Source organism: Rhinatrema bivittatum, chromosome 2, assembly GCF_901001135.1.
Source record: "Rhinatrema bivittatum chromosome 2, aRhiBiv1.1, whole genome shotgun sequence".
In the NCBI taxonomy this organism is placed as follows: domain Eukaryota; kingdom Metazoa; phylum Chordata; class Amphibia; order Gymnophiona; family Rhinatrematidae; genus Rhinatrema; species Rhinatrema bivittatum.
This window is the reverse complement of record NC_042616.1, coordinates 242,984,371-243,008,691: the sequence shown is the minus strand read 5'-3', so window position 1 is coordinate 243,008,691 and position 24,321 is coordinate 242,984,371. Positions and strand designations below refer to the sequence as shown.

General features: G+C 44.4%; 1 protein-coding gene across 1 annotated transcript in view; it reads right to left on the bottom strand.

Moving 5' to 3' along the window:
* The window catches only part of MRPL3 (mitochondrial ribosomal protein L3), a 186,069-nt gene that overhangs the window by 136,040 nt on the left and 25,708 nt on the right, over nt 1–24,321 (bottom strand). The window contains exon 4 of the mRNA XM_029589336.1: nt 23,628–23,726. Coding sequence (XP_029445196.1) covers nt 23,628–23,726 — 99 coding nt within the window. The remainder of the gene's footprint in view (nt 1–23,627; nt 23,727–24,321) is intronic.

Below are 24,321 nucleotides of genomic sequence, written 5' to 3'. Positions count from 1 at the left end.
TGGAACTTTGATCTCAAAGATTCTAGAACTTTCAAATATGCCCTACTGAGCATGTGCAGCTGTAGTTATCACCCTGCCCCCTAGGCAGAGTCCCCCAGTCCATGATATAGCTCATACATGGAGAAACCAACTCCCAGGGGAGGTGGATGGGTTTCGTGAGGACTAATATCCTGCTGTCCTTGGAGAACACCTATTACAGATAAACAATTCTGCTTTCTCCGAGGACAAGTGTATATCTAATAAAATATTCCAGATATACCTGGAGAGCTTGAACCTTGGAACATTTTACCTTGTCCCTGCTCTCATTGTGGTGTTTGCATTTGCAAACAGTATTTTGAGATGTGGGTAGCAAGGAAACTTGTGGATAGCAAGAAAAACAGAAGTGATAAGAAATAGTCATTGTTCCCTTCAAGTGGCAATGCAAAATGGAATCTTAGCTAATGCGGAGGACCGGTGCAGACCCTGACTGACGATTTATTTTTGACAAAACAGAAGTGGGAACACTGAAGGGGGGGAAGCAGATGCTGGGGTGGTTGATGTAATAGAGTGAGAAAATAAAATATATGCACGCAAACACATGATGGCATTTACAGTTCACAGTGAACTTTTGTACTTGTGCACAAGGGGAAAAAGGGGAAATTGTGCATACATTGGAAAATATATGATAAAATAATCAAAAGGGATGCAAGGGTGGGAATAAATGAGTAATGGTAAGACATAGGTAAAATATGTATTCTGGCATCATGAGGCAGGAATTTATTACACCTAAAATATTGTAAAAATCAAGTATATAAGGAGGTACAGAAAGCCTGAGAATTTTGGAGAAGGCTAGCATATTTGCTGAGGCGTGTGACTACGTTAATAAGTGGCACTCCTTAACTTCTCCCTGGGCTAAATGAATAAGAGAACTGATTTGGGATATTGCTTTTGTGCTTTTTAATAATTCTTATAGCTGAAGACATGATTATACAAATTATACTTATGAAAGAAATTATAACTAAACTTGTAATATTTTCATAGTTACTAAAAAATATATATAATAAATAATTCTGAACACAAGTCTTTCTCTTCCTAATAAATATATAAGAGAAAAAAAAAAGGAGACATTTGGGGGAGGAAGGTTTAGCCCGACTAAAACTGGCTCTCTCTCTCCTACAAGGAGAACTGAAACAAGTCTAATTTCCAGAGTTATAATTAGTACATGTAGGGTAAAGTTCAGTTGGGCTAAACACAAGCAGGATGGTAGTCCTCAAACATGGATGATTCCAGAGCTATAGGCTGTCCGAGCAGGACAAAGCAGGAAACCGCACAGTGCTGAAAGTACCACCTCTCTCCCTTTTGCCTGCGAGGCAGCCGACCCACAAAGGGGTCTAGGCGGGAAAAGAGTTGGGTTCTCCAAGAGAAAACCATAGAAAAAGACAGACAAAACCTCAATGCGTAGCAGAGGAGCCTAAGGCAGGGAAGTAATGCGAATGCCAGAAAGAAAAATACTCCGCATCATGGAAAACATTACAAGCAGGGTTTCAGATCAGTAAATCCTGACGACAGTAGGTCTAGAAGCTCCTGAATACAGGAAAAAATCTAGAGTTGTAAACAAAAGAACAACTCTTGGGTGAAGACCGTAAAGTTTCCTTCGGTGTTACAAGACAATCAAAAAAACAACTGGGGCCCAAGAGCTCTCCAGAAAAACTATAGTCCACTGGCATCTGAAGGATAGAATGCATCTGCAGAATGTGCCCCATGTTTGGCTGATAAGCACAATGGGCAGAAAAACCCAAGCAATGCTTGAAAGAATAATCAGCAATGGTTGGGTCTGTGACAGACCCTATGCGCCAAAGTACCAGACATGGCTGAGCATGCAGGACCACATCAACAGTCTCAGGAGATGAAAAGCAATCCCTGAATGGGATCACCAGACCAAACCCCTGAACAGGGAAATAGGTTAGGCCTGAAACTCACCCACACTGCAGGGCTATCCATCCTGTCTATAGGATAGTTCCAGTGAGCAGGAAGGCAATTTGGACAAACCAGTGAAGTGAGAAAAGCTAAAGGCAGTAATGGCCAGAACTTGGCAAAAATATAGGGAAAAAGTGGTGTATCTTTTCCTGCAGGTATACACTACGATATACTACGAATATACTAACTTTCTTCCCCTCCCCTCGACATTCCAACTGGAAGTTGGATGGAGCAAAGGATACAAGGAGGCAGACTGCTGGACTGCAAGGATTAGAACAAGTCACTAGGGGGCTGATGCAAAAACAAGTGCAGAAAGCAGGCACTAAAAAGTCAGCACCCGCTTTCTTAATGTGTGCATGGCGCCCGCAAGGGCACCATGCCATATTATAATTAGGGGGTCAAGTTGGCAAGGAGGCGCTAGGGTCGCTTACGTGACCTTAGCGCCTCCTTGCCAACGCGATCCCGCGGTTACCAGCGGTCTGCCGGTTATGAACACCGACGCCGATAATCTCAGCGTCGGTTTTCATAACTGGCGGACTGCAGTTATGAAAACAGACGCCAAGTTTATCGACGTTGGTTTTCATAACGTAGCCGGCCAGTTATGAAAACCAACACAGAGTTTATTGGCAAAATAGACCTGCTGTGGCTTATGATGACCTAAGGAGAGTGCTACTGCCTGACTGGCTCTCAGATCCCACAAGGAATAGAGAGTGACTGCCTGTCAGAATCAGTCATTCCTTCTCTGGAAAACAGAGAACAAGGGACACCCACTGTAGGGGCGGACAACCATAAGGGTCACCCTGGAAACCCAGTCATATCTCCCCTTTTTGAAGGGACAGGAAAGCAAGGGGAATCGGGGCCTCCCGATCATGAAAAACTTTCCAACTCTCCAGGCAAGAGTTGGGTTACAATCACTGGTAACTGAGGGTCAGAAGCGACCAAATCTGCCACTTGAGCTATCCTCAGACAGGGTAGGCCACCACAGTAATCAACGGACGGACCCTAGCAAAAACGGTCCAATTGCTGTCACTATCTCCTGATCCTGGTCGACAAGGAGGTGCACTGATTCAAAATAATTGAGGCTCCAGCTCGGCGATAGACCTGCAAGCGACGGAGCCCCAGGGGCTTCCCCACAAAGGGCATTTCTAACACGGAAGTGGGGTCGAAAAACATAGTCCTCTTCTGAGGAAGGGGGGGGAACACTCCCAACACCACCCTCCTGGTATCCACCCCAATAGGGGTTCATCCAGGAATGCTTGCCATGAGAGAAACACACATGCACCCAATACAGTAGAGGGCAACTGGAAGAATAGTGCCCTCTGCTATAAATGCACATGGACCAATATTCATACAGTGGTATCCCATTCTATAGATGGCAGCATACCCTCAAACCCACTTGTCGTACTTGTGGGTAGAATCCCATGGCACAGCACCACCTGTTAGAATCAGTGGCTGCGTGCTGCCAAAAAGCAATCACAGAGTGCGTGATGACGCCTTCCTCGCCAGTACTCCCAAGCACCTTATGGTGCAGAACAGACAAGGCGGCTGATACCTTGACACGACAATGACAGAACCCTGGCATGGCTGTGTACTGCACAGAGAGAATGCAACCTGCCAGCACCAGAGGTGCTTGGAGTAGATGACCCCTGCCATACCTGACAACACATGCGGCATTCCACTGTCGCACTAACTCCCAATGGAGTGAATAGGAACAGTATGATGATGGAATTCCCAGTACCACTGGAGCTCTGATTATGGCATGGTGGTGGGTGGCATGCAATGGCATCACCCCTGTGGTACCCCCAGTACCTGATAACATTCCAAGAGGCTGAACATAGCCCTTGAAATTGCGTCGGGAATGGCTCACTACCATTCCCCTTTTGGAACGGCAACAGCGAATTCATAGTACTCTGTGGTAGTAACTTGAATAGATGGTGACCCCCAGCGCTTATCACCAAGTTCTTCCAAGGCTGAAACCCCTGTCACCAGAGGGCTTCAGTGGCACTTGAGGGCTCTCAGGAGCTCCAGCGTTCAAAGGCGATCCTAGTGCTTCGTTTAAAGTGCTCAACATCGAGAGTGGCAACAAACAGCATCGCTGGCCAACATGCCTGATGGCCTCGAGGGCGGCCACACACGCACCTCGAGGACGACCATGGCACTCAATGGCAGATCTGATACCCGACATTGTCCTGACATTGATGTGTCAGATCATCCGTTCACTGATCACAGATGTGCTACTGGGAATGCCACTGAAGATGCAGCAGCAAGCTGCTTGCCCAGGCTCCTGCTCACCCTGCTTCACAAGGAGACTGCACTACCATCACAGGCAAGAGGGAGGGGAGGATATGTCACCCAGGGTTCCTGCACATGGAGACTAGATCCTTTGACTTCTGGGGAGGATGAGCTCTCCCCCACACAGGAATGGTGTGGTCCTCGATTGGTGAAATGACATGGAACTTCTGCCTGGGTAGAACTCAGGCAAGTCCCCAATCAAAACCAGATGTACAAAAATGAATACTCTCAGAAAATAGGAGACAGTTAACAAATAAAAAATGATCCAGGACTGATCCAATGGTGATGAACCAATTATTATGCGATGAAAAATATACAAGGAAAACTTACCAATATAATGAATATAAATAAATAGAACATAGAGAAAAGAAATCACCCTAAAAAATAAACAAAAAAAAAAAAAGAGGGTCCATATTCAAAGCTACTTAGCCATATAAGACCGATTCATTCAACTAAATGGCTGCCACTGAATATCTGCCTATATTACCTAGCCGGATAAATCACTTATCCAGCTAAATAGTTAGTTAGACGGATAGTGAGTGGGCAGGCTGTGGGCCTAACAGGCAGTGCTACCTGTCCAGCTAACGAAGCATTCTTCAAAATGCTTTATGGCCTTAACGCATGCGATAAGCACCATAACGCATGGCGCAATGCAAATTTTTTTTAAAGGGGAGGGATTGGGGAGGAGTTAGGGTGGAATTTCCACAAAAATGGGCTGGCTTTGCAAAGTGTGAAGCCATAACACATGATATCGCACTGTTTTAATGCCAAAAGTAACTACAACGTTAAAGCTGTGCGATATCATGCGTTATGCCCATAACACAATTTGAGATTTTTTTCGCAAATTCCATTTTGGGCATTTTTAGGCTGGGGAAGGGCCTGTGATATGGGAGGAGAGTAGGGAAGGGGCCTATGATGTGGGAGGAGAGGGAGAGGGGAGGGGAGAGAGGAGAGCCTCTGGGGGTGGCACCATAGTAGGTAGCTGTTTATGCTACTATAGGAGGCCCACCTAGTAACTCGAGGTGAGGTTTAGATAGTAATGTATGGGTTATGGGCCACTTTGACATGCAGAGTGAGACGTACAAACAAAACAGTATACTCTTGTGAAGATTTGATGTCCTTCAGAGTGAGGAAACTCACACAACGATGAGATTTATACAATGTTCTCCATACAAATCTCATCGTTGTGTGAGTTTCCTCATTCCGTAGGATATCAAATCTTCACAAGAGTGCACTGTTCTGTTCATATGTCTCACTATGCATGTAAAAGTGGCCCATAAATCCATACACTACATAAACCTCACCTCGAGTTACTAGGTGGGTCTCCTATAAAGATATAAATAACTAACCACAAGGGTATTGTAGATGGTCTCTCTCAGCGCTGGATGTGAAAAGTAGGGTTTATCGCACCGTGCAGTAAACTTACCGTGCAGTGCAATAATACTGATGAGAAGCGGTAAGTTACTGCGTGGTGCGCTAACTCCCAAATTTCCCTAAACACGCCCCCTTTTTTTTTTTAGCGCAGGCGTTATCACTGCGTTATTGATTAATCTAGGGGTTAACTGGATTAAGTAGCAATATTCATCCTTATCCAGTTAAGTCAGATATGGCCTATAGCAAGTCTAAAGTTAGCCTGATATGCTTATCCGGCGATCTTTAATACTTATCCAGGTATATTCATATCCTATATAAGCAAGCCGAATAAGTCAGCTAACTTACATAGTCGGATATATTTTAATATCGGTCCCAGGATAAACATAAAAAAAAAAAGAAGAAATGACTATACTTAAAAACATGAAAATAGCAGGGCAAAACAATAAATACTTTAGGAGAAAACATACCAAAGTAACTCGATTTTTCTTTTTTTTTTTTTATTTTGTTTTTATTGAAATTTCAATTATAGTACATTGAAAACAATATTTACTTAGAAAATAACAGAAATATTACATCTTTCACCATTTAGATAAGGCAATACAACTTTTTTCAAATATTATAAGTATGCATGGGAGAACCAAGTTTATAAGCGTGTTCAAAGAAAAAAAAAAACCCAAAACATTTCTTGATGCTTCACTTAAACACCATGCTATGCATGGTTAAAAGGGGAGGTGAAAGAAGCCATTTTAGCCAAAAGATCTTCATTCAAAAATTGGAAGAAGGATCCAACAGAAGAAAATAGGATAAAGCATAAACATTGGCAAGTTAAATGTAAGACATTGATAAGACAGGCTAAGAGAGAATTTGAAAAGAAGTTGGCTGTAGAGGCAAAAACTCACAGTAAAAACTTTTTTAAATATATCCGAAGCAGAAAGCCTGTGAGGGAGTCAGTTGGACCGTTAGATGATCGAGGGGTTAAAGGGGCACTTAGAGAAGATAAGGCCATCGCGGAAAGATTAAATGATTTCTTTGCTTTGGTGTTTACTGAAGAGGATGTTGGGGAGGTACCCGTAATGGAAAAGGTTTTCATGGGTAATGATTCAGATGGACTGAATCAAATCACGGTGAACCTAGAAGATGTGGTAGGCCTGATTGACAAACTGAAGAGTAGTAAATCACCTGGACCGGATGGTATACACCCCAGAGTTCTGAAGGAACTAAAAAATGAAATTTCAGACCTATTAGTAAAAATTTGTAACTTATCATTAAAATCATCCATTGTACCTGAAGACTGGAGGATAGCAAATGTAACCCCAATATTTAAAAAGGGCTCCAGGGGCGATCCGGGAAACTACAGACCGGTTAGCCTGACTTCAGTGCCAGGAAAAATAGTGGAAAGTGTTCTAAACATCAAAATCACAGAACATATAGAAAGACATGGTTTAATGGAACAAAGTCAGCATGGCTTTACTCAGGGCAAGTCTTGCCTCACAAATCTGCTTCACTTTTTTGAAGGAGTTAATAAACATGTGGATAAAGGTGAACCGGTAGATATAGTATACTTGGATTTTCAGAAGGCGTTTGACAAAGTTCCTCATGAGAGGCTTCTAGGAAAAGTAAAAAGTCATGGGATAGGTGGCGATGTCCTTTCGTGGATTGCAAACTGGCTAAAAGACAGGAAACAGAGAGTAGGATTAAATGGGCAATTTTCTCAGTGGAAGGGAGTGGACAGTGGAGTGCCTCAGGGATCTGTATTGGGACCCTTACTGTTCAATATATTTATAAATGATCTGGAAAGAAATACGACGAGTGAGATAATCAAATTTGCAGATGACACAAAATTGTGCAGAGTAGTTAAATCACAAGCAGATTGTGATAAATTGCAGGAAGACCTTGTGAGACTGGAAAATTGGGCATCCAAATGGCAGATGAAATTTAATGTGGATAAGTGCAAGGTGATGCATATAGGGAAAAATAACCCATGCTATAATTACACGATGTTGGGTTCCATATTAGGTGCTACAACCCAAGAAAGAGATCTAGGTGTCATAGTGGATAACACATTGAAATCGTCGGTTCAGTGTGCTGCAGCAGTCAAAAAAGCAAACAGAATGTTGGGAATTATTAGAAAAGGAATGATGAATAAAACGGAAAATGTCATAATGCCTCTGTATCGCTCCATGGTGAGACCGCACCTTGAATACTGTGTACAATTCTGGTCGCCGCATCTCAAAAAAGATATAATTGCGATGGAGAAGGTACAGAGAAGGGCTACCAAAATGATAAGGGGAATGGAACAACTCCCCTATGAGGAAAGACTAAAGAGGTTAGGACTTTTCAGCTTGGAGAAGAGACGACTGAGGGGGGATATGATAGAGGTGTTTAAAATCATGAGAGGTCTAGAACGGGTAGATGTGAATCAGTTATTTACTCTTTCGGATAGTAGAAGGACTAGGGGACACTCCATGAAGTTAGCATGGGGCACATTTAAAACTAATCGGAGAAAGTTCTTTTTTACTCAACGCACAATTAAACTCTGGAATTTGTTGCCAGAGAATGTGGTCCGTGCAGTTAGTATAGCTGTGTTTAAAAAAGGATTGGATAAGTTCTTGGAGGAGAAGTCCATTACCTGCTATTAAGTTCACTTAGAGAATAGCCACTGCCATTAGCAATGGTTACATGGAATAGACTTAGTTTTTGGGTACTTGCCAGGTTCTTATGGCCTGGATTGGCCACTGTTGGAAACAGGATGCTGGGCTTGATGGACCCTTGGTCTGACCCAGTATGGCATTTTCTTATGTTCTTATATTTCCAGCCAACACCTCTTGGATTTTATTAGGAGTGTGAGTCCAAGTATACACGTAGCTGCTCTACCTCAGAGAAAATCTATCTATTATTTTGATATATCAATATACATCGACAGGGAAACCTTAAGTAGAATTTGGCTCCTCGAGATACAGCTTCATTCTTCATTAAGAAAAAAAGCTTTCCTTTTTTCCTGCATTTTCTTTGTTATATCTGAAAAGACTCTTATTTGATATCCATAGAAAGGCAATGACTGTTTCCGGAAAGATAGCCTCAGGATATTATCCCTGTCTGAAATCTGGATAAACGTCACGAGCAAGGTTGCTCCTGTCTATCTTTCCTTCTTGCGATTTTTCCGGAAAATCCGTAAGATTATCCACTGAAATATTATTATCCTGTTGCTCTTGATATATTACTTGCTGGGAAGACAAGCAAATTTACATCTTGTTTCTGAAAAGGCTAAAATATTTATGAGGTAACTCCTAAATATTTCTTTAGGCGACATCCATTTTGTCTTGGGAAAGTTCAGGAATCTTAAATTGTTTTTCCGAATCTCATTTTCAAAGAAATCTATCTTGCTTGTAGCCAAGTACTCTGATTTTATTAAATTACTTTGTGCTTCTTTTATATCTTTAATCTCTTTTTCCACCTTTTCCAAAGATTTCTCAACCAACTGAACTTTATTTTCTAGTATGTGAGTCTTTTCCATATTTAGTTTCACTAACAGGCCTATCCAGTACCGAGCGGTAGGAAGAGCTGCGTTAGTGCCTACGGCACCCGCGGTTACCACCCGCACAGTGCAGCTCACCTACCGCTCGATCCTGAAGCCTAATTATATGTAAATGTAAGCCGCGTCCGAAAAGCCTTAGGCCCGCGCAACCCAGGATACTGGATAGAGCGCCTATACAGGATCCTGGGTGTGCGGGCCTAAGGCTTCACGCCACGCTGGTATCTGTCATTTCAAATGTCATTTGAAATGACAGATACCAGAAAGCAACGGCGGCGACAGCGCAGAAGCAACGGCGAAACGACTTGTCAGTGTCCCCCCTCCTCTCGGAGCAGGGCGCGAAAAGCCGCCTTGCTCTGGGAGGAGGGGGGACACTGACAGCGACGAAGCAACGGCGAAGACAGCGGCGAAACGACTTGTCAGTGTCCGCCCTGCTCCGAGAGGAGGGGGGGACACTGACAACGGCGAAGCTTTCCCCCAGCCCGGACACCAGCAAAAAACTTTTCAGCGGCAAAACTTACTGTTTTGTAGCCAGCAGCCCTGAGCAGGAACACGATCTGCCTCCCGTAGCTCCTCCCGAAGACAAAGATGGCCGCCTGCACGGGGAAAGCGTACAATTGGCCGCTCAAGACGTGACATCGTGACGTCACGTCTTGAGCGGCCAATTGCGCGCTTTCCCCATGCAGGCGGCCATCTTGTCGGGAGGAGCTAGGGAGCCAGGTCGTGTCACTGATGATGGCTGCAAAAAAGTAAGTTGTGCAGGCGTCCGAAAGCGACTTACTTTTGGGATCTTGACAGATCCCAAAAGTAAGTCGCTTTTGGAAAAAAACCAAAATTGTCAATTTTGAAAAAAAAAAAAATTGCTTTTCTTTTTTTTTTAGCTTCACCGCTCAGTTTCGTCGTTCAGTTTCGCCGCTTGTCTCTTCTCCCCCCCTCCCTCCGGGAGGGGGGAGAAGAGACAAGCTTTTGTTTTTTTTTTTAGTTTGGCCGCTGTCATCTCTTCTCCTCCCTCCCGGAGCAGGGCGCGAAAAGCAGCCTTGCTCCGGGAGGAGGGAGAACAGACTGACAGCGGTCAGGTCGGGTCCGGGTTGGGGGTTGGGGGTCCGGGTCGGGTCCGGGCTTCGCCGGGTCGGGTTCGGGCTTCGCTGCTCAGTTTCGCCGCTTGTCTCTTCTCCCCCCGCCCTCCGGGAGGGGGGAGAAGAGACAAGCGGCGAAACAACTTACTTGCACGGGGAAAGCGGTCTCCGTGGCAGCCCCAGTCCTCTCCCCTCCTCCCGAAGCAAAAAAAAAAGCAAAAAAAACGTTGCAGCCCCCCTCTGGACATCGGAGGGGGGCTGCAACGGTTTTTTTCGCTTTTTTTTTTTGGCTTCGGGAGCAGGGGAGAGGACTGGGGCTGCCACGGAGACCGGCACCCATGATCGCGGCCGGGGCAGGTGAGCGGGGGCTGGGGGAAAGCTTGCCACCTACCCTTACCCATGCCTCTACCGCCTGGGTCAGGGTAGGCGGTAAGTTTGCAGGTTAAACGCGCGACAAAACGGCAGGGAAAGGTAGCGTTAGTCGGGGCGCGGGTTACGGGATGCTAGGAGAATAGCTAATTGGCTCGTTTGCATGCAATATCGAGCTAATTCGCTCGTTTGCATGCAATATATATGCCGCGGGCGGAAGGGGTTACCCAGGGAATTTAGGACGCGGTAGGAGTAGGTTAAAGGGGATTCGGGATCGCAGGAAGGGCTAACGCGGCCGGAACGTGAGTTAGAAGCGGCTTAGGAGCAGGGTAAACGCAGCCGCACTTTACAGGATAGGCCTGTATGTTGGTTAAATCAGTTATAGCCATATTCATCCTAGTCAAAACTTTCCATATTTCCTCAAGAGTTATTTTTTCAGGCATTTCTAACAGGCTATTCAATACTACTTGTATCTCTTTCTCCTTACCTCCCCTCTCCAGGAGGCCATCCATGTCTGTTTCAACTCACCGTGGTTCACTTTTTTCCCTCCTGGAGCCCAAGATCGTTGGGATCTCCGAAAAGGGCAGAGGTTCCCTGTCTTTTCTCTGAGGGTCAAAAGAACTCTCCGTTGTTTGTTTATTATTTTACATTGTTACCGTACTATGATGGCACATGAGTAATTTGTAATCTATACCACCCATATTTCTCTTTATCGTGCTCTTCTGTAAACCGTTGTGATGGTATTTAACTTAATGACGGTATAGAAAATTTTTAAAATAAATAAATAAATAAAATAAATCCATGGGGTTTTCATTTGTTGTTCCGTCCCCTCTTCCATTGGGGGCCTGTAGATCAAGGATGGAATTGTTGGCGCTCCAGGGCTGAGTGACGCTTCCTCGGCCTGGGCATGAAGAAGCCGCTCTCCGCCATCAACGCCAGCGGCCACACTCTCCAGCGTCTGCTGCACAGCCCGAAAAACTTCCTATATCCGTGTTTGACGAAAAGAAGCTTCTGGTGTTGAGGTAAGAATCTCTCGGATCCTTGCCTTTCTTTTAGTATGCAGCATAGGAAAACAGAAATAGGCAATTCATAAAGAAAGGCAGAGATTTCAGAAATTTCACGGAGCTAGGAAGATTCCGTGTTCACAGTGAGGCAGCCATCTTGATTCTCCCTCACGATTTTTCATTTTATTAAATGTAATATACGACATGTAACTAGGTGTAACCAAGTGGTTTAACAAGATAAAACATTGCTTTATGTGGGGAAAAATATACAGACATTAAAAACCCATTTTTAACATCTTAGCTGCATTCGCCATGCTCGCACAAAATACGAGCATGGCGAATCTGATTTATGGAGCTCTTTGCCATGTAGTTATGTATACTGTCCTCATGGGGAGGGGACGTTTCATTATACCTGCTCCGTCGTGAACGATGGATTTTTACTCTAGACAGTACATCCCTGCTGGTTTGAACTAGAATATAAACTGGTCTGTTTTCTACTAAAGTACCTTTTGTGATTTTGTTCTTATTTTCATGTTTTTAGTATAGTCATTTCTTCTTTTTTTGTTTATATCTCTTCTTTTTTTGTGTTCCTTAATATCTTAGGGTGATTTATTTTCTTTATATATTTTTTTTAATATACATTATATTGGTAAGTTTTCCTTGTATATTTTTCATTGCATAATAATTGGTTCATCACTATTGGATCAGTTCTGGATCATTTTTTGTTAAAACTATTTTCTGAGTTTTTTGTATTTTCAGTTCTGATTGGATGTTCTCTTTCATGTGACCTTTTGGCAGAATTCTTAATGTTTTAAATACTTTTGAGCTCACCTTTTGATTTTGTGATGCTACTAGTTCACCGACAGCTTGAAGTTTCTTGTCAGAGGCTTCTTGGAAAGAGTATATGATTTATGATTTTTATGCTATTTCTATGCTGTCTTCTCGGCCTTTTGTCAGTTGACCTTTTACATGCAATTTTATTTTATTTTGTTTCTTTATAGATTAAAGTGTCCCTCCCAACATAGCTACAGCGAAACACAGCCTGTGTCAGGGGATTGTCCTTTCACTTTGGTTAAATAATGGAATTGTTGACATATTTTGAATATTAAAGTTTTTCACATATTTGGACATTGTTTGGACACAGTTATTCTTATTGCAACACTTCATTACTTTACCTTGTATTTGTTGTTGCTGTTCTCTACCACTATCTACTGTGTTCCTACATAAAATACCAAAGAAAAACATAAAGCTACCTCTGGGGTAAGGGAAGGCATTTTAACAACTTTACTGGATGTATTTCTGAGAGGCACTGCAGCTTTATGGTACAGCTTTTAAGATAGAGAGAAATGAGTCACTAAAGCACTGAAAGAGAATAAACTAGATGCAAGTCAAGTATATAACATGTGCAGCTGAAAACAAAGGCTGTATGATCAGGATTTTTTTTTTCAAATGAATAGTCCCAAAAGCAATTTAAAAAGACTGACAGCAGTGTCACACTTGAATAAGCCCATCTATTAGGAGGTCACTTTTGTGGTTTTTTTTTTTTAAGTTCTCTACAATTATCTTTACACCGAGTACAGTTTCTCTGGACTTAACGATGAATTGCTCTGGCCCATTGGTAAGTCCATTTCCCCTTTGAATTCTGAAATGTATGATATTATATGAAACATGCATAGAAAACAGAGATGAAACTTGTAAGGTTACAATGAAAAGCAGTAGCCTCTTGGTGAAAAAAAGCAAGTTTGCTTACCGTAAATGGTGTTTCTGTAGATAGCAGGATGAATTAGCCATGCTGTCTGGGAGAGTTGCGACCGGGATCAGTAGGCGGAGTTTCTCCTAGAGTACAGAGTTTTGAATTCTGTGCGGCTGCGCGGTGAGGTTCCCGCGCGATTGCCTGGTTTACCTCAGTCTCTTGTAACAAAGCGAGAAGTATATAGAAAAATAAAGGTGTATTTTAGTGTGTGTGCAGACTTTCTAGGGAGGAGGGAGGGATCGCATGGCTAATTCATCCTGCTATCTATGGAAACACCGTTTACAGTAAGCAAACTTGCTTTATCCCAGCGATAGCAGGCTGAATTAGCCATGCTGTCTGGGAGTCCCAAGCTCCCGGGTGGTGTCCAGGTCTTTTGTTGTGTTTGTCAGGACACCACCCTTGAATTCTGAACGGTAAACAGTCTTATTTTTGTGCCATGGTTGACAGGATTGCCGAACCCATGGCTGCATTAGAAGAGCTCTGCTGTTGTAAAAGTAGTGCACTGTGAAACTGTGTAGAGAAGACCAAATTGCCGCTTTGCAAATGTCCATCAGCGAACTGTTTTTGTAGTGGGCGACTGACGTTGCAGTTGCTCTTATTTGGTGTGCTTTCGGTCTCATATGCAATGGCAGATTTCGCTTATTGTAGCGAAATGTAATGTATTGGGACAACCAACTAGCCAGAGTCCTCTTGGAGACAGGTTGGTTAGGCGAGTTTGGATTAAAGGAGAGAAACAGCTGAGATGGCCTGGATTCCGAATGAGTTCTCTGTTTGTAATAAGCCAATGCTCTCTTACAGTCCAAGGTGTGGAGAAGCTTATCTCTGTCGTTCTGATGAGGTTTTGGCTTGAAAATTGGAAGAGTAATGGACTGGTTGATATGAAACACAGATACCACTTTAGGGAGGAAGGCCGGATGAGGTCGAAGGGTGACCATGTTATGAAAGAATTCTAAGTACGGGGAGTAGTGAACCAAGGCTTGTAGTTCACTTACTCTGCGTGCTGATGTTACCGCCACCAAGAAAACTGTTTTCCAAGTAAGGTATTTGACATGACAGGCATCTAGAGGTTCAAAAGGAGGTAACATTAGCTGTTCCAGTATGATTTTGAGATTCCATGGTACCGGCGGCTTTGTGACCGGTGGTCTCAGATGTAGAATGCCACGCAGGAATCTGGAGATTAAAGGGTGGTTGGAAATGGGTAGTCCATTGTGAGTACGGTGAAAAGCTGCAATTGCACTAACATGTACTTGAACGGAGGCATATGCGAGACCCACTGTGAAAAGAGTATGGAGGTATTCCAGAAGATGAGTTATCGTTGTAGAGAAAGGGTCTAGATTCTTTGGTTTGCACCATTCTGAATACCGACGCCAATTTCCGGCATAGTTGCGCCTGGTGGACGGTTTTCTGGATTCAATGAGAATGTCCTCAAGTTGAGATGAGAGTCCTAGGTAATTTAGTACGTGCCTTTCAGTCTCCATGCTGTCAGATGGCGAAATTGGTGCATTGGATGAAGAAGGGATCCCCCCTCCTGAGTTAGAAGTTGGGGATGGTTTCCCAGTAGAATTGGTGGGCGAATAGATAGTCGTTTGAGATACGCATACCATGCTTGTCTTGGCCAGGACGGGGCTATGAGTATCATGTCCGCTGCATCTCTGATGCATTTTTGTATCGTTTTTGATATGAGTGGAATGGGAGGGTAAGCATAAAGTAGACCCTCCGTCCATGGTATGAGGAAATCATCTGGAGCATAACGAAGTTTGCTTTGGTAGATGGAGCAAAATACCTGAGTTTGTCGGTTGCTCTCTGTGGCGAACAGATCCATAGTTGGAAAACCCCACTGATGGAATATGTTGGACACCACATCCCGGTTCAAGGTCCATTCGTGTGGATGGAAAATTCTGCTGAGGCGATCTGCTGTTACATTGTCTAGACTGGGAAGGTACGTGGCTTGTATTGAGACTTGGTTGGATATTGCCCATGTCAGTATGCGAAGTGCTTCTCGTCAGAGAATCCATGAACCTGACCCTTCTTCTTTGTTTACATAAAACATGGCTACTTGACTGTCTGTGTACACCATATGTTGTCCCTGAAGCTGGGCCGAGAAGGTTTGAAGTGCCTTCCAAATTTCTCGAAGTTCGAGGAGATTGATTTGAAATTTGGACTCCCGAAGAGACCAATGTCCCCGAGTCTTTAAGTTGTTTAGATGGGCTCCCCAGCCCTTCTGGAGGCATCCGTGGTGAGAGTGACTTGATGAGGAGGCCGCTGAAACAGTGCTCCTGAGTGCAGGTGGGTGGTGTTCATCCACCATTGAATGTCTGTACGCATTTGTCTGGTGAGGCGTACTCTGGTTGATAGTGGTTGACAGAACTGTGACCATTGGTTCTTGAGTCCCCACTGCAGACGACACATGTGGAGTCTTGTATATGGGACTATGTGGATGACCGCTGCCATATGACCCAACAGTTGAAGAATTTGTTGTGCCGATGCATGCGATTGATTGAGCCAGAGAAGACGGCGTTTGTATCCTGTCGTGTGGTAGGTACGCCCTCTGATATACCGTGTTGATGAGCACTCCAATAAACTGTAGAATTTGAGTTGGTTGGAGATGGGATTTTTTGTAATTATGAATCCCAGCTTCTGAAAACAATTGAAACCTGGTTCAAGGACACAGACTCAGTGATCCTAAACCAGCTCCCTACACAATCACACGACATTTTCTCGCTGCCCAGGCCAAAAAGAAAAGGAGGTGGCTTACTCCTAGTCGCCAAAAAAACCCTCAACCTCAGGCCACTGAACATCAGCCCCCCACCTAGGCTAGAAGTGGGCCTTTTCAAATCTGCTAAACTACAAATTTACCTGGTCTACGCCCCCCCAGGCTTACTGGAACTCAATCCCTCCCCACTCATTGAACTGATAACCAACAATATCAACAACGAAAGACCAGCTATTCTTCTAGGAGATTTCAATCTCCATGTTGACTGTCGACCCCTATCACCCTCCTGTGAAACCCTCTTAACCGCCCTGCAGGCACTTGGCTTTACCCAAATCATCTCCACCCCCACTCACAAGGCAGGGCATAACCTGGACCTCCTTTTCGTCAACTCCTACATACAGACCCCCACTACAGCCACATGCACGCCTGTACTCTGGTCCGACCACTCCCTCATTGAAATAAACCTCACCCTTAGCGCCACATCCACCAACATTCCCCCTCAAAACAACAACTCCTCCTTCCGCAAATCCTGTTCACCCGAGGAACTCTCAGCAGCACTCACAGAATCCCTCGACAAGCTTGATCACTCCACTCCCGATTCTGCTCTTAACTCCTGGGATAATCTCACCCGAGACATAGCCGACAACCTGTGCCCCCTCGTCACTCGTAGCCAACACGCCACCCCCTCAAGTAAAAAACCCTGGTACAACCCTGAGCTACGCCGTATGAAACACAACCTCAGACTCAAAGAAAGAATTTGGCGTGAAGACCCCTCATCCCTGAACGCCTCCTCCTACAAATCCTACCTTCACACCTACCGACTTGCTATCCAAAAAACCAAGCGGGACTACTACGCCACCAAAATACACCAATACTCATTTAACCCAAAGACCCTCTTCACCTATGTTGCAGCTCTTACAAAACCCACCACCCCATCCACATCCGATGCAGACAAAGGCGCTAAATGTGAAGAGCTAGCTCTCTTCTTCCAAAACAAAATTGCCAACTTACTCCGCAGGTTCCCTCCCATGTCCACCCCTATGCCCATGACTCCCTCACCCAGTAATTGCAAGCCCAATAAACACCCGCCCCCCCCGTAAGTACACGCTACACACCTTGGACCCTACTTCCACTAAGGAAATTGAGTCCATCCTCAAAAGAAGTAAGCCTGCTTCCCACCCCTACGATACTATCCCCACCAAAATTCTCCTCTCCATTCCCAACACCATTGCTCAACCCCTAGCAGACATCATAAACTGCTCCTTATCTGCTGGCTCAGTTCCTGACACACTAAACATGCAGTTATCAAACCCCTCATCAAGAAACCATCATTGGGCCCCAAAGACCCCTCCAACTACCGTCCCATTTCAAACCTTCCCTTCATTGCTAAAATTATGGAGAAAGTAGTAAATGCCCAACTTATGGAATACCTAGAAGACAACTGCATCCTTCACGCATCCCAATTTGGCTTCCGCAAGAACCTGAGTACCGAGGCTCTCCTACTCTCCCTCACTGACGCCCTACTCATTGGCCTGGACCAGGGACACAATTTTCTCATTGCATTCCTAGATATCTCAGCTGCCTTTGACACGATAAGCCACAATCTCCTCATCTCCAGTCTCATACACATAGGTATCACCGACACTGCCCTCCTATGGTTCAAATCCTACTTAGCTAACAGATGCTTCTCCGTGAAACTTGGCAGCTCAGAGTCCTCTCAGTTCCCTCTTACACAAGGAGTACCCCAAGGCTCCTCCCTCTCATCCACCCTCTTTAACGTATATCTCCTACCCCTCTGTCATCTCCTTTCAGAGCTTGGGCTTAAATTCTACATCTACGCTGATGATATCCAGATTATCATTCCCCTCCATGAATCTATCTCCGCCACCCTTAGCTACTGGGAGGAATGCCTATCTTCCATCAACTCTCTACTCACATCCCTTCAACTTGCACTCAATGCCTCAAAAACCGAGCTTCTCCTCATCCACAACCATCAAACATTCAAGCTCCTCCCCCCCAATGACCCCAAGACCCTCTTCTTAACCTCACAGCCCGCTGTCCGAAACCTCAGTGTCCTCATCGACCCACTTCTGAACCTAAAAAATCACATCAGCTCTGTCCTTAAAGGCGGTTTCTACAAACTAAACATCATCAAAAAACTCAAGCCGCTACTTCACACACACGATCTCAAAACAGTCATCCAAGCCACCCTCGCATCCAAGCTGGACTACTGCAACTCCCTCTACCTTGGACTCCCCTACTCCACTATCAAACCCCTCCAGATACTTCAAAACGCCACTGCAAGACTCCTTAGCAACACACGTAAAACAGACCATATAACCCCAGTCCTCAAGGAACTGCATTGGCTACCCATCTCTTTCCGCATCCTCTTCAAATCCCTCACCATTATACACAAATCTATTTACAAGAACAATCCCTCATGGCTTAGCGAACCTCTCCAACTCTCACAATCTGCCCGCCCCACCAGAACAAACCTTGCTGGCACCCTTCAAGTCCCACCCCTTTCGGCAACCAGGGAACATGCCCTATCTATTGCCGGTCCTACACAATGGAACACCATACCATCCCACCTCCGTCTGGAGCCCTGCCCCTGAAATTCAGAAAGATGCTCAAAACATGGCTCTTCCACCAGGCCTTCCCAGACTAGCCACCCACCCTACCCACCCTGCCCCCTCCTGCTGTAATTATGTAATTATGTTTATCATTCATGACCACGATTAATGTTTGTAAATATGTTTTGATCTCCCCTTCCCCTTCTTTTAACTTTCAGGCTCCCCTAGAGCCTCCTACTCTCTCATTCATAATCTCCTGGTTCTCCCCTCCCCTGTTCTATGTAATTTCAACCTTTCGTTACAATGTAAACCGATATGATGTGTATTTTAATGTCGGTATAAAAAAGATGCTAAATAAATAAATAAATAAATTGATTGTTTGGAACGTATGAGTCTTTAATGTAGTCTGCTCCGAAGCTACCAAGAGCCAGTCGTCGAGATAGGGAAATATCTGTATCGAGAGCTGTCGGAGATGAGCCACCACCACCGCTAAGCATTTTGTGAACACCCTCGGGGCTGAGGAAAGGCTAAAGGGTAGGACTTTGAATTGGTAATGATTGTTCTGAACGTGGAAACAAAGGTACTGCCAGGAGGAAGGGTACATAGGTATATGGGAATAAGCATCCTTCAGGTCTATGGAGCATAGCCAGTCGGGTTGCAGAAGGGGTAGAATGCTTTTGAGAGATGTCATCTTGAATTTTTCTTTTTGAATGTGTTTGCTGAGGTTTCGCAAATCTAAGATTGGTCGAAGACCTCCCGATTTTTTTGGCATGAGAAAATATGGGGAGTAAAACCCATGTTTTTTTAATGAGTTTGGGATTACTCGAATTGAGTTCTGCAACTGTAGAGTGACTAACTGTTCCTGTAAGTCTGTTGAATGTTTTGATGTGTTCTTGAGAGGGGAGATTTGAGAAAGTGTGGGAAGAGTTAGCAAATTTAATCTGTAACCTTCTTTTATGATGTTTAGCACCCAGCGGTCTGAAGTAATCGCTGTCCAGCTGGCATAAAAATGCTGAAGGCGGCCCCCTATGTAGTGAGGTGGGGGTGGCTCTGGGTAACTCAAAAAGACCGAGTTTGTTTTGGTGGTGCTGCTGGAGTTGGTTTTGGAGGACTTGGTTGGCGAGGTCGTCCACGTGAAGGTTGAGATTGTAGTTGGTAACGCTGATTGGGATAATACTGAGATCTATAAGTATTATACGGCCTGAAAGGTGCCCTTGCATAAGGTCTTCTTCTGTATGAAGGATAAAATCTCTTAGAAGAAGGATGCGGGTCTGATGAAGTCAGAGACTGAACTGCCGTATTCTGCTCTTTTAGAAGGGCAACTGTCTCACCAAATTTGTTACCAAATAGATTGTCTCCCAGACAAGGAATATCTACCAACTTGTCATGGACATTGTCCCTTATGGAACTCTTAACCATGCCATGCGACGAGCTGCTATTGCTGTCACCGAGGATCGAGCCGATGATTCAAATGACTCATAAACCGAACGGAGTAAGTGCCGGAGACCCTCCTCCATGTCTGTGAATGGTTGCGGTAAGGAATTATCAGAAGCCACACATACTGGATGTAATCTCTGTAGACATTCAAAGAGATATTGTATTACATAAAATTGATGGTGTTGTATCTTTGTGGCCAGCATGGAGGAATGATATACCTTATGGCCAAAATCATCCAGGGATTTATGATCTTTTCCTGGTGGTGAGTTCACATGAAGTTTTGACTTTAGATTCCACTACTACCGAGTTATGGGGTAATTGCGTGGACTCATAGACCGTGGAATTCCGCATCCTGTATTTTAAATCCGTCTTCCTTGAGGCCGCTTAGGTAGTAAAGGGTTCTTATGTAGAACCGCATCTAGCACTATATGCGGTGGTAAAGCTGTTGGCTCTGCCGGCATTTCAAATATCTTTAGGATTCCTAGAACCTCAGCCAGAGGGTCGGGAACCTTTCCCATTTCAATGCTGAGAAGAGATCCTACTTTTTCTATGAATTTAGCATAGGATAAATCCTCAGGAGGAGAATACAGTTCAGGAAGGCCCTCAGGCGGATCTTACGGAAATCCTGTAGATGAGGAAGGGGACGATGAAGACCATGGTGAATGTGGTGAATCTGGTCGAGCCAGAACTAGAAGTAATTTTTCTCTTTGCTTTGGTGTCGGGACCATTGGAAGACGTTGAGGAGAGGTTGGAGAAGATGGACCTGGAATCCGGGGATGAAGCGCTTCCAGATCATGGAAGAATGAATTCAAAGCAAGAGAAATTTGTGACATCGTCTTTGATGCTACTGTATGTTGTGAAGGCATAGGAAGTGGTTCTGCAGGTGGGGGCAGCACTCCTAGAGATAAATCCTGAGAAGGACGGCGTGGTTCCGGATGGTGGATTGAATGAGATCTTTGAGAAGAACACCAATTCGAATGAGAACTCTCCCCTTCTGATGAATCATTAGTAGAAAGGTAGACTATTTCTACATCAAAATCTGTCCGTGGAGATTCCGGCATTTGGAGATGTTTTCTCTTAGCCGTTTGTTTGGAATGGTGTTCTCGTTGAGATGAATCTTGGGGAGAGGTCAATGGTGGAGCTGTAGGTGGGTCTTGCTGTTTTGTTTGCTTTGCATTACCATGGTGGTGATGTCTAGCATATTTTCTTTTCCGAATATCATGTTGAGATGACCCAGACAGTGAAGCAGCTCTTCCAGAAACGCAGATGCGTCGTGAGTTGACTGTGGCGTTGATGCGCCGTATGGCTGCTCAGTCTGTCTCCCATGCTCCGAGTGCTTCGGCGCCGAGAATGAGCGGGTACAGAGCCCTGTGACCCGAACGGCACATTGGACTTTCCTGCCGAAGGAGTTGAGGCCTTGACGTCCTTTCGTGGCCCTAGTGGTGGGGTACTGACCTAGCCAAATCGCCCTCCAGCAATGTCGATCTTCTAGCCGGCTTTTTCTTTAGTTTCTTCGCCGGGCCCGGCAAAGAATGAGGCGACCGGAGGTGCACGATTTTCTCGGCGCGCTGGCTTCGGGCCCGGGGCAACATCCAGCCACAGTCTCTAAATGAGGCTGTGTCGTGTTCAGGGCCCAAGCAAATGTAGCAATAATTATGTCCATCGGTGATGGACATAATTTTGCCACATTGGCAATATTTTAAATCCCGATGGCTTCAGAGCATTGTTGTCAGCCGAAAAAATCGAAATCAAAAATTGAGAAAAATGTGAAGAGATGAGGAAGAGAAGAAAATAACCCCACGTGCAGTCCTGCTCGCAGAAAAAAAGAGACTGAGGTAAACCAGGCAATCGCGCGGGAACCTCACCACGCAGCCGCACAGAGTTCAAAACTTTGTACTCTAGGAGAAACTCCGTCTACTGATCCGGTTGTGACGCTCCTAGACAGCATGGCTAATTCAGCCTGCTATCACTGGGAAATAGAACATTCTTGCTTCCAACAATACTGCCCACTTCAGACTGCATTTTAAAGGCAGGACTAACAATTTTCCCTTCATAATTTAAATCCCTTCCTATTAAATTCCCTCTTTTTTTTTTTAAATAAAAAAAGGCAGACAACTACATGGTTATACTGGGAAACAAATGCCCAAGAAGAGAAGAAGTTTAATATTTTGCAATATTGTTACTGAAAGTCATATTTTCATCTCATGGTGCTATATTTCCTTTTAAATAAAGTCCAATGTATATTAAAACTCCTAACTGATCAACAAAAAGGAAGTTGTTCATCCTTCCCAATCTCTATCTATTGTTTTGGAAAAGGTAAAAAGACCTAAGTGTATTGTCCATGGACTGCCTTGCTGCCCTCACTATAGCCAGGGCTTCCCAAACTGTGGGTTGGAACCCCAAATGAGGTCACAAAACCTTCAGCTGAGGTCACAAGTGCCTCAACTGGCAGCACTCTTTAGGCATCAGCAGTAGTAGAAGTCATCATGGGGCCTGTGAGCCAGTAATCATGAATTTCTGTGGTAACACAGAGCCCTGCACAAGTAGGGATCGTGGCCACTGCCTGGCTCACAGGCCCCGTGCTGACTTTCATTACTAATATTGCTGCTGCTTGCAGATCACCGACAGGCTTAGTACTAGCCATGAGGAGAGGAAACAGCAGAGTGTACATGGGCCAGTGGAAATTGCTACTGTTGTTCTCCCCTCACCAAGCACTGAAGCCACCCAAGAGAAAACGTTGCCTCTGTCATCAGCCTGCCCCTCTCTTCTCACCAGTTTTAATCCACCTTTGAATCAGGGCCCAGGAAGATGTTTAGGGAAGGGACTGTTTGAAAAGAGGGATCAGATGGAGGAGGAGTTTGAGGACTGGATCAGCTGGAGAGGGATTGGCTGTGGATGAGGATAACAGAAGATTGACTGGGCAATGTAATAGAGGAGCTGGGGGGGGGGGTGAGAGAGGGGATAGAGGATGGGGAGAGGGAAATAATGACAGGATCAAGTTGAGGGTTATAAGAATGGCATAGGAGTGAGTGAGGATCAGCTGAGGATATAAAAGGGGCTGAAGGAGGTGAGAGGCAGTGAGCTGAAGAGGTGAGAGGAGCTGAGGGATAATAAGAGGATATTAGCTAGAGGAGAGGAGTTAGAGAGAGGGGGTACACACTGGAGGAGAGAGAGGAGATCAGAGGGAGTGTGGTAAGGGTGAGAATGGAGCGACTGTTGGCAGGGAACCACACCCCTGCTAATTTGGTTGTCCTCTAGGATCATGCAAATTTTTTAAATGATTAAAAAAAAAAAAAAAAAAAAAAAAGACTATAGCAAGGCTTGGGAAGCCCTGTATAGTCTGTAAACTTTGGAGTTACTAACTACTGTCCTGTTAATTGTCTTCACTTGCTGACACTGAAAGGCAGTTCCCAGAATCAATGCTAATATTTTATCTGAAAGGAGAACTAACTTCCCTTCCATTGTTTTCTGTGGAATATAAAAAATAAAAAGATACAAGATGTAACCTTTGTTCAAATTACATAACCAACATAAAAATAAGTACTTACATAGAAAGGTGATACATCTTTTCCTCCTACAACAAGAGCGGCAGATTTTCCATTATGTTTCTCCTTTGGCGTATACTTGATGACATGACAGTTTTGTACCTTTGGAAAAAAGTCAAGTAACTTAAAATAGTCTTGAATGCACAAAACCCGAACCTATCTAATTACATTTTATTTGTAATTTCACCTTAATTTATGAAAGTGGTTGGTATGGTAAAAAAAAGTACTGTTAAGCTGCACTATTAAACACTGTCCTCACTCCCTCACCCCAAAAATGAGTTGAACACTATAGACTCTTAAAGAAATAAAAGACTTTTTTAAACCAAGCTTCAAAATGTAAAAAAAGTTTACTTATGGAGAACCCTGTTTACAGGAAAAAACACAGCAGGATGAATTAGTCATTGCGCGTGGGTGACATTATCCAACAGCACCAACACAGACTCAGCCAATTCAACAGAGTTCACTTGGCAACTGTCCCTCCCAATCTATTGGGATGAAAGGACACAAAAATTGAGAAGCTTGACAGTGAGGCCAAGTCCTCAGACAGTATACCAGGGCTCTCTTTCAGTCCAAAGAGTGAACAGCCCATTCTCCTTTGTGCACATGAAATCTTGGAAATAATGCAGGAAGCACAATAACTTCATTAACATGAAATGCAGATATCACTTTCAGAAGAAACTTGGGGTGGGTCCGTGGA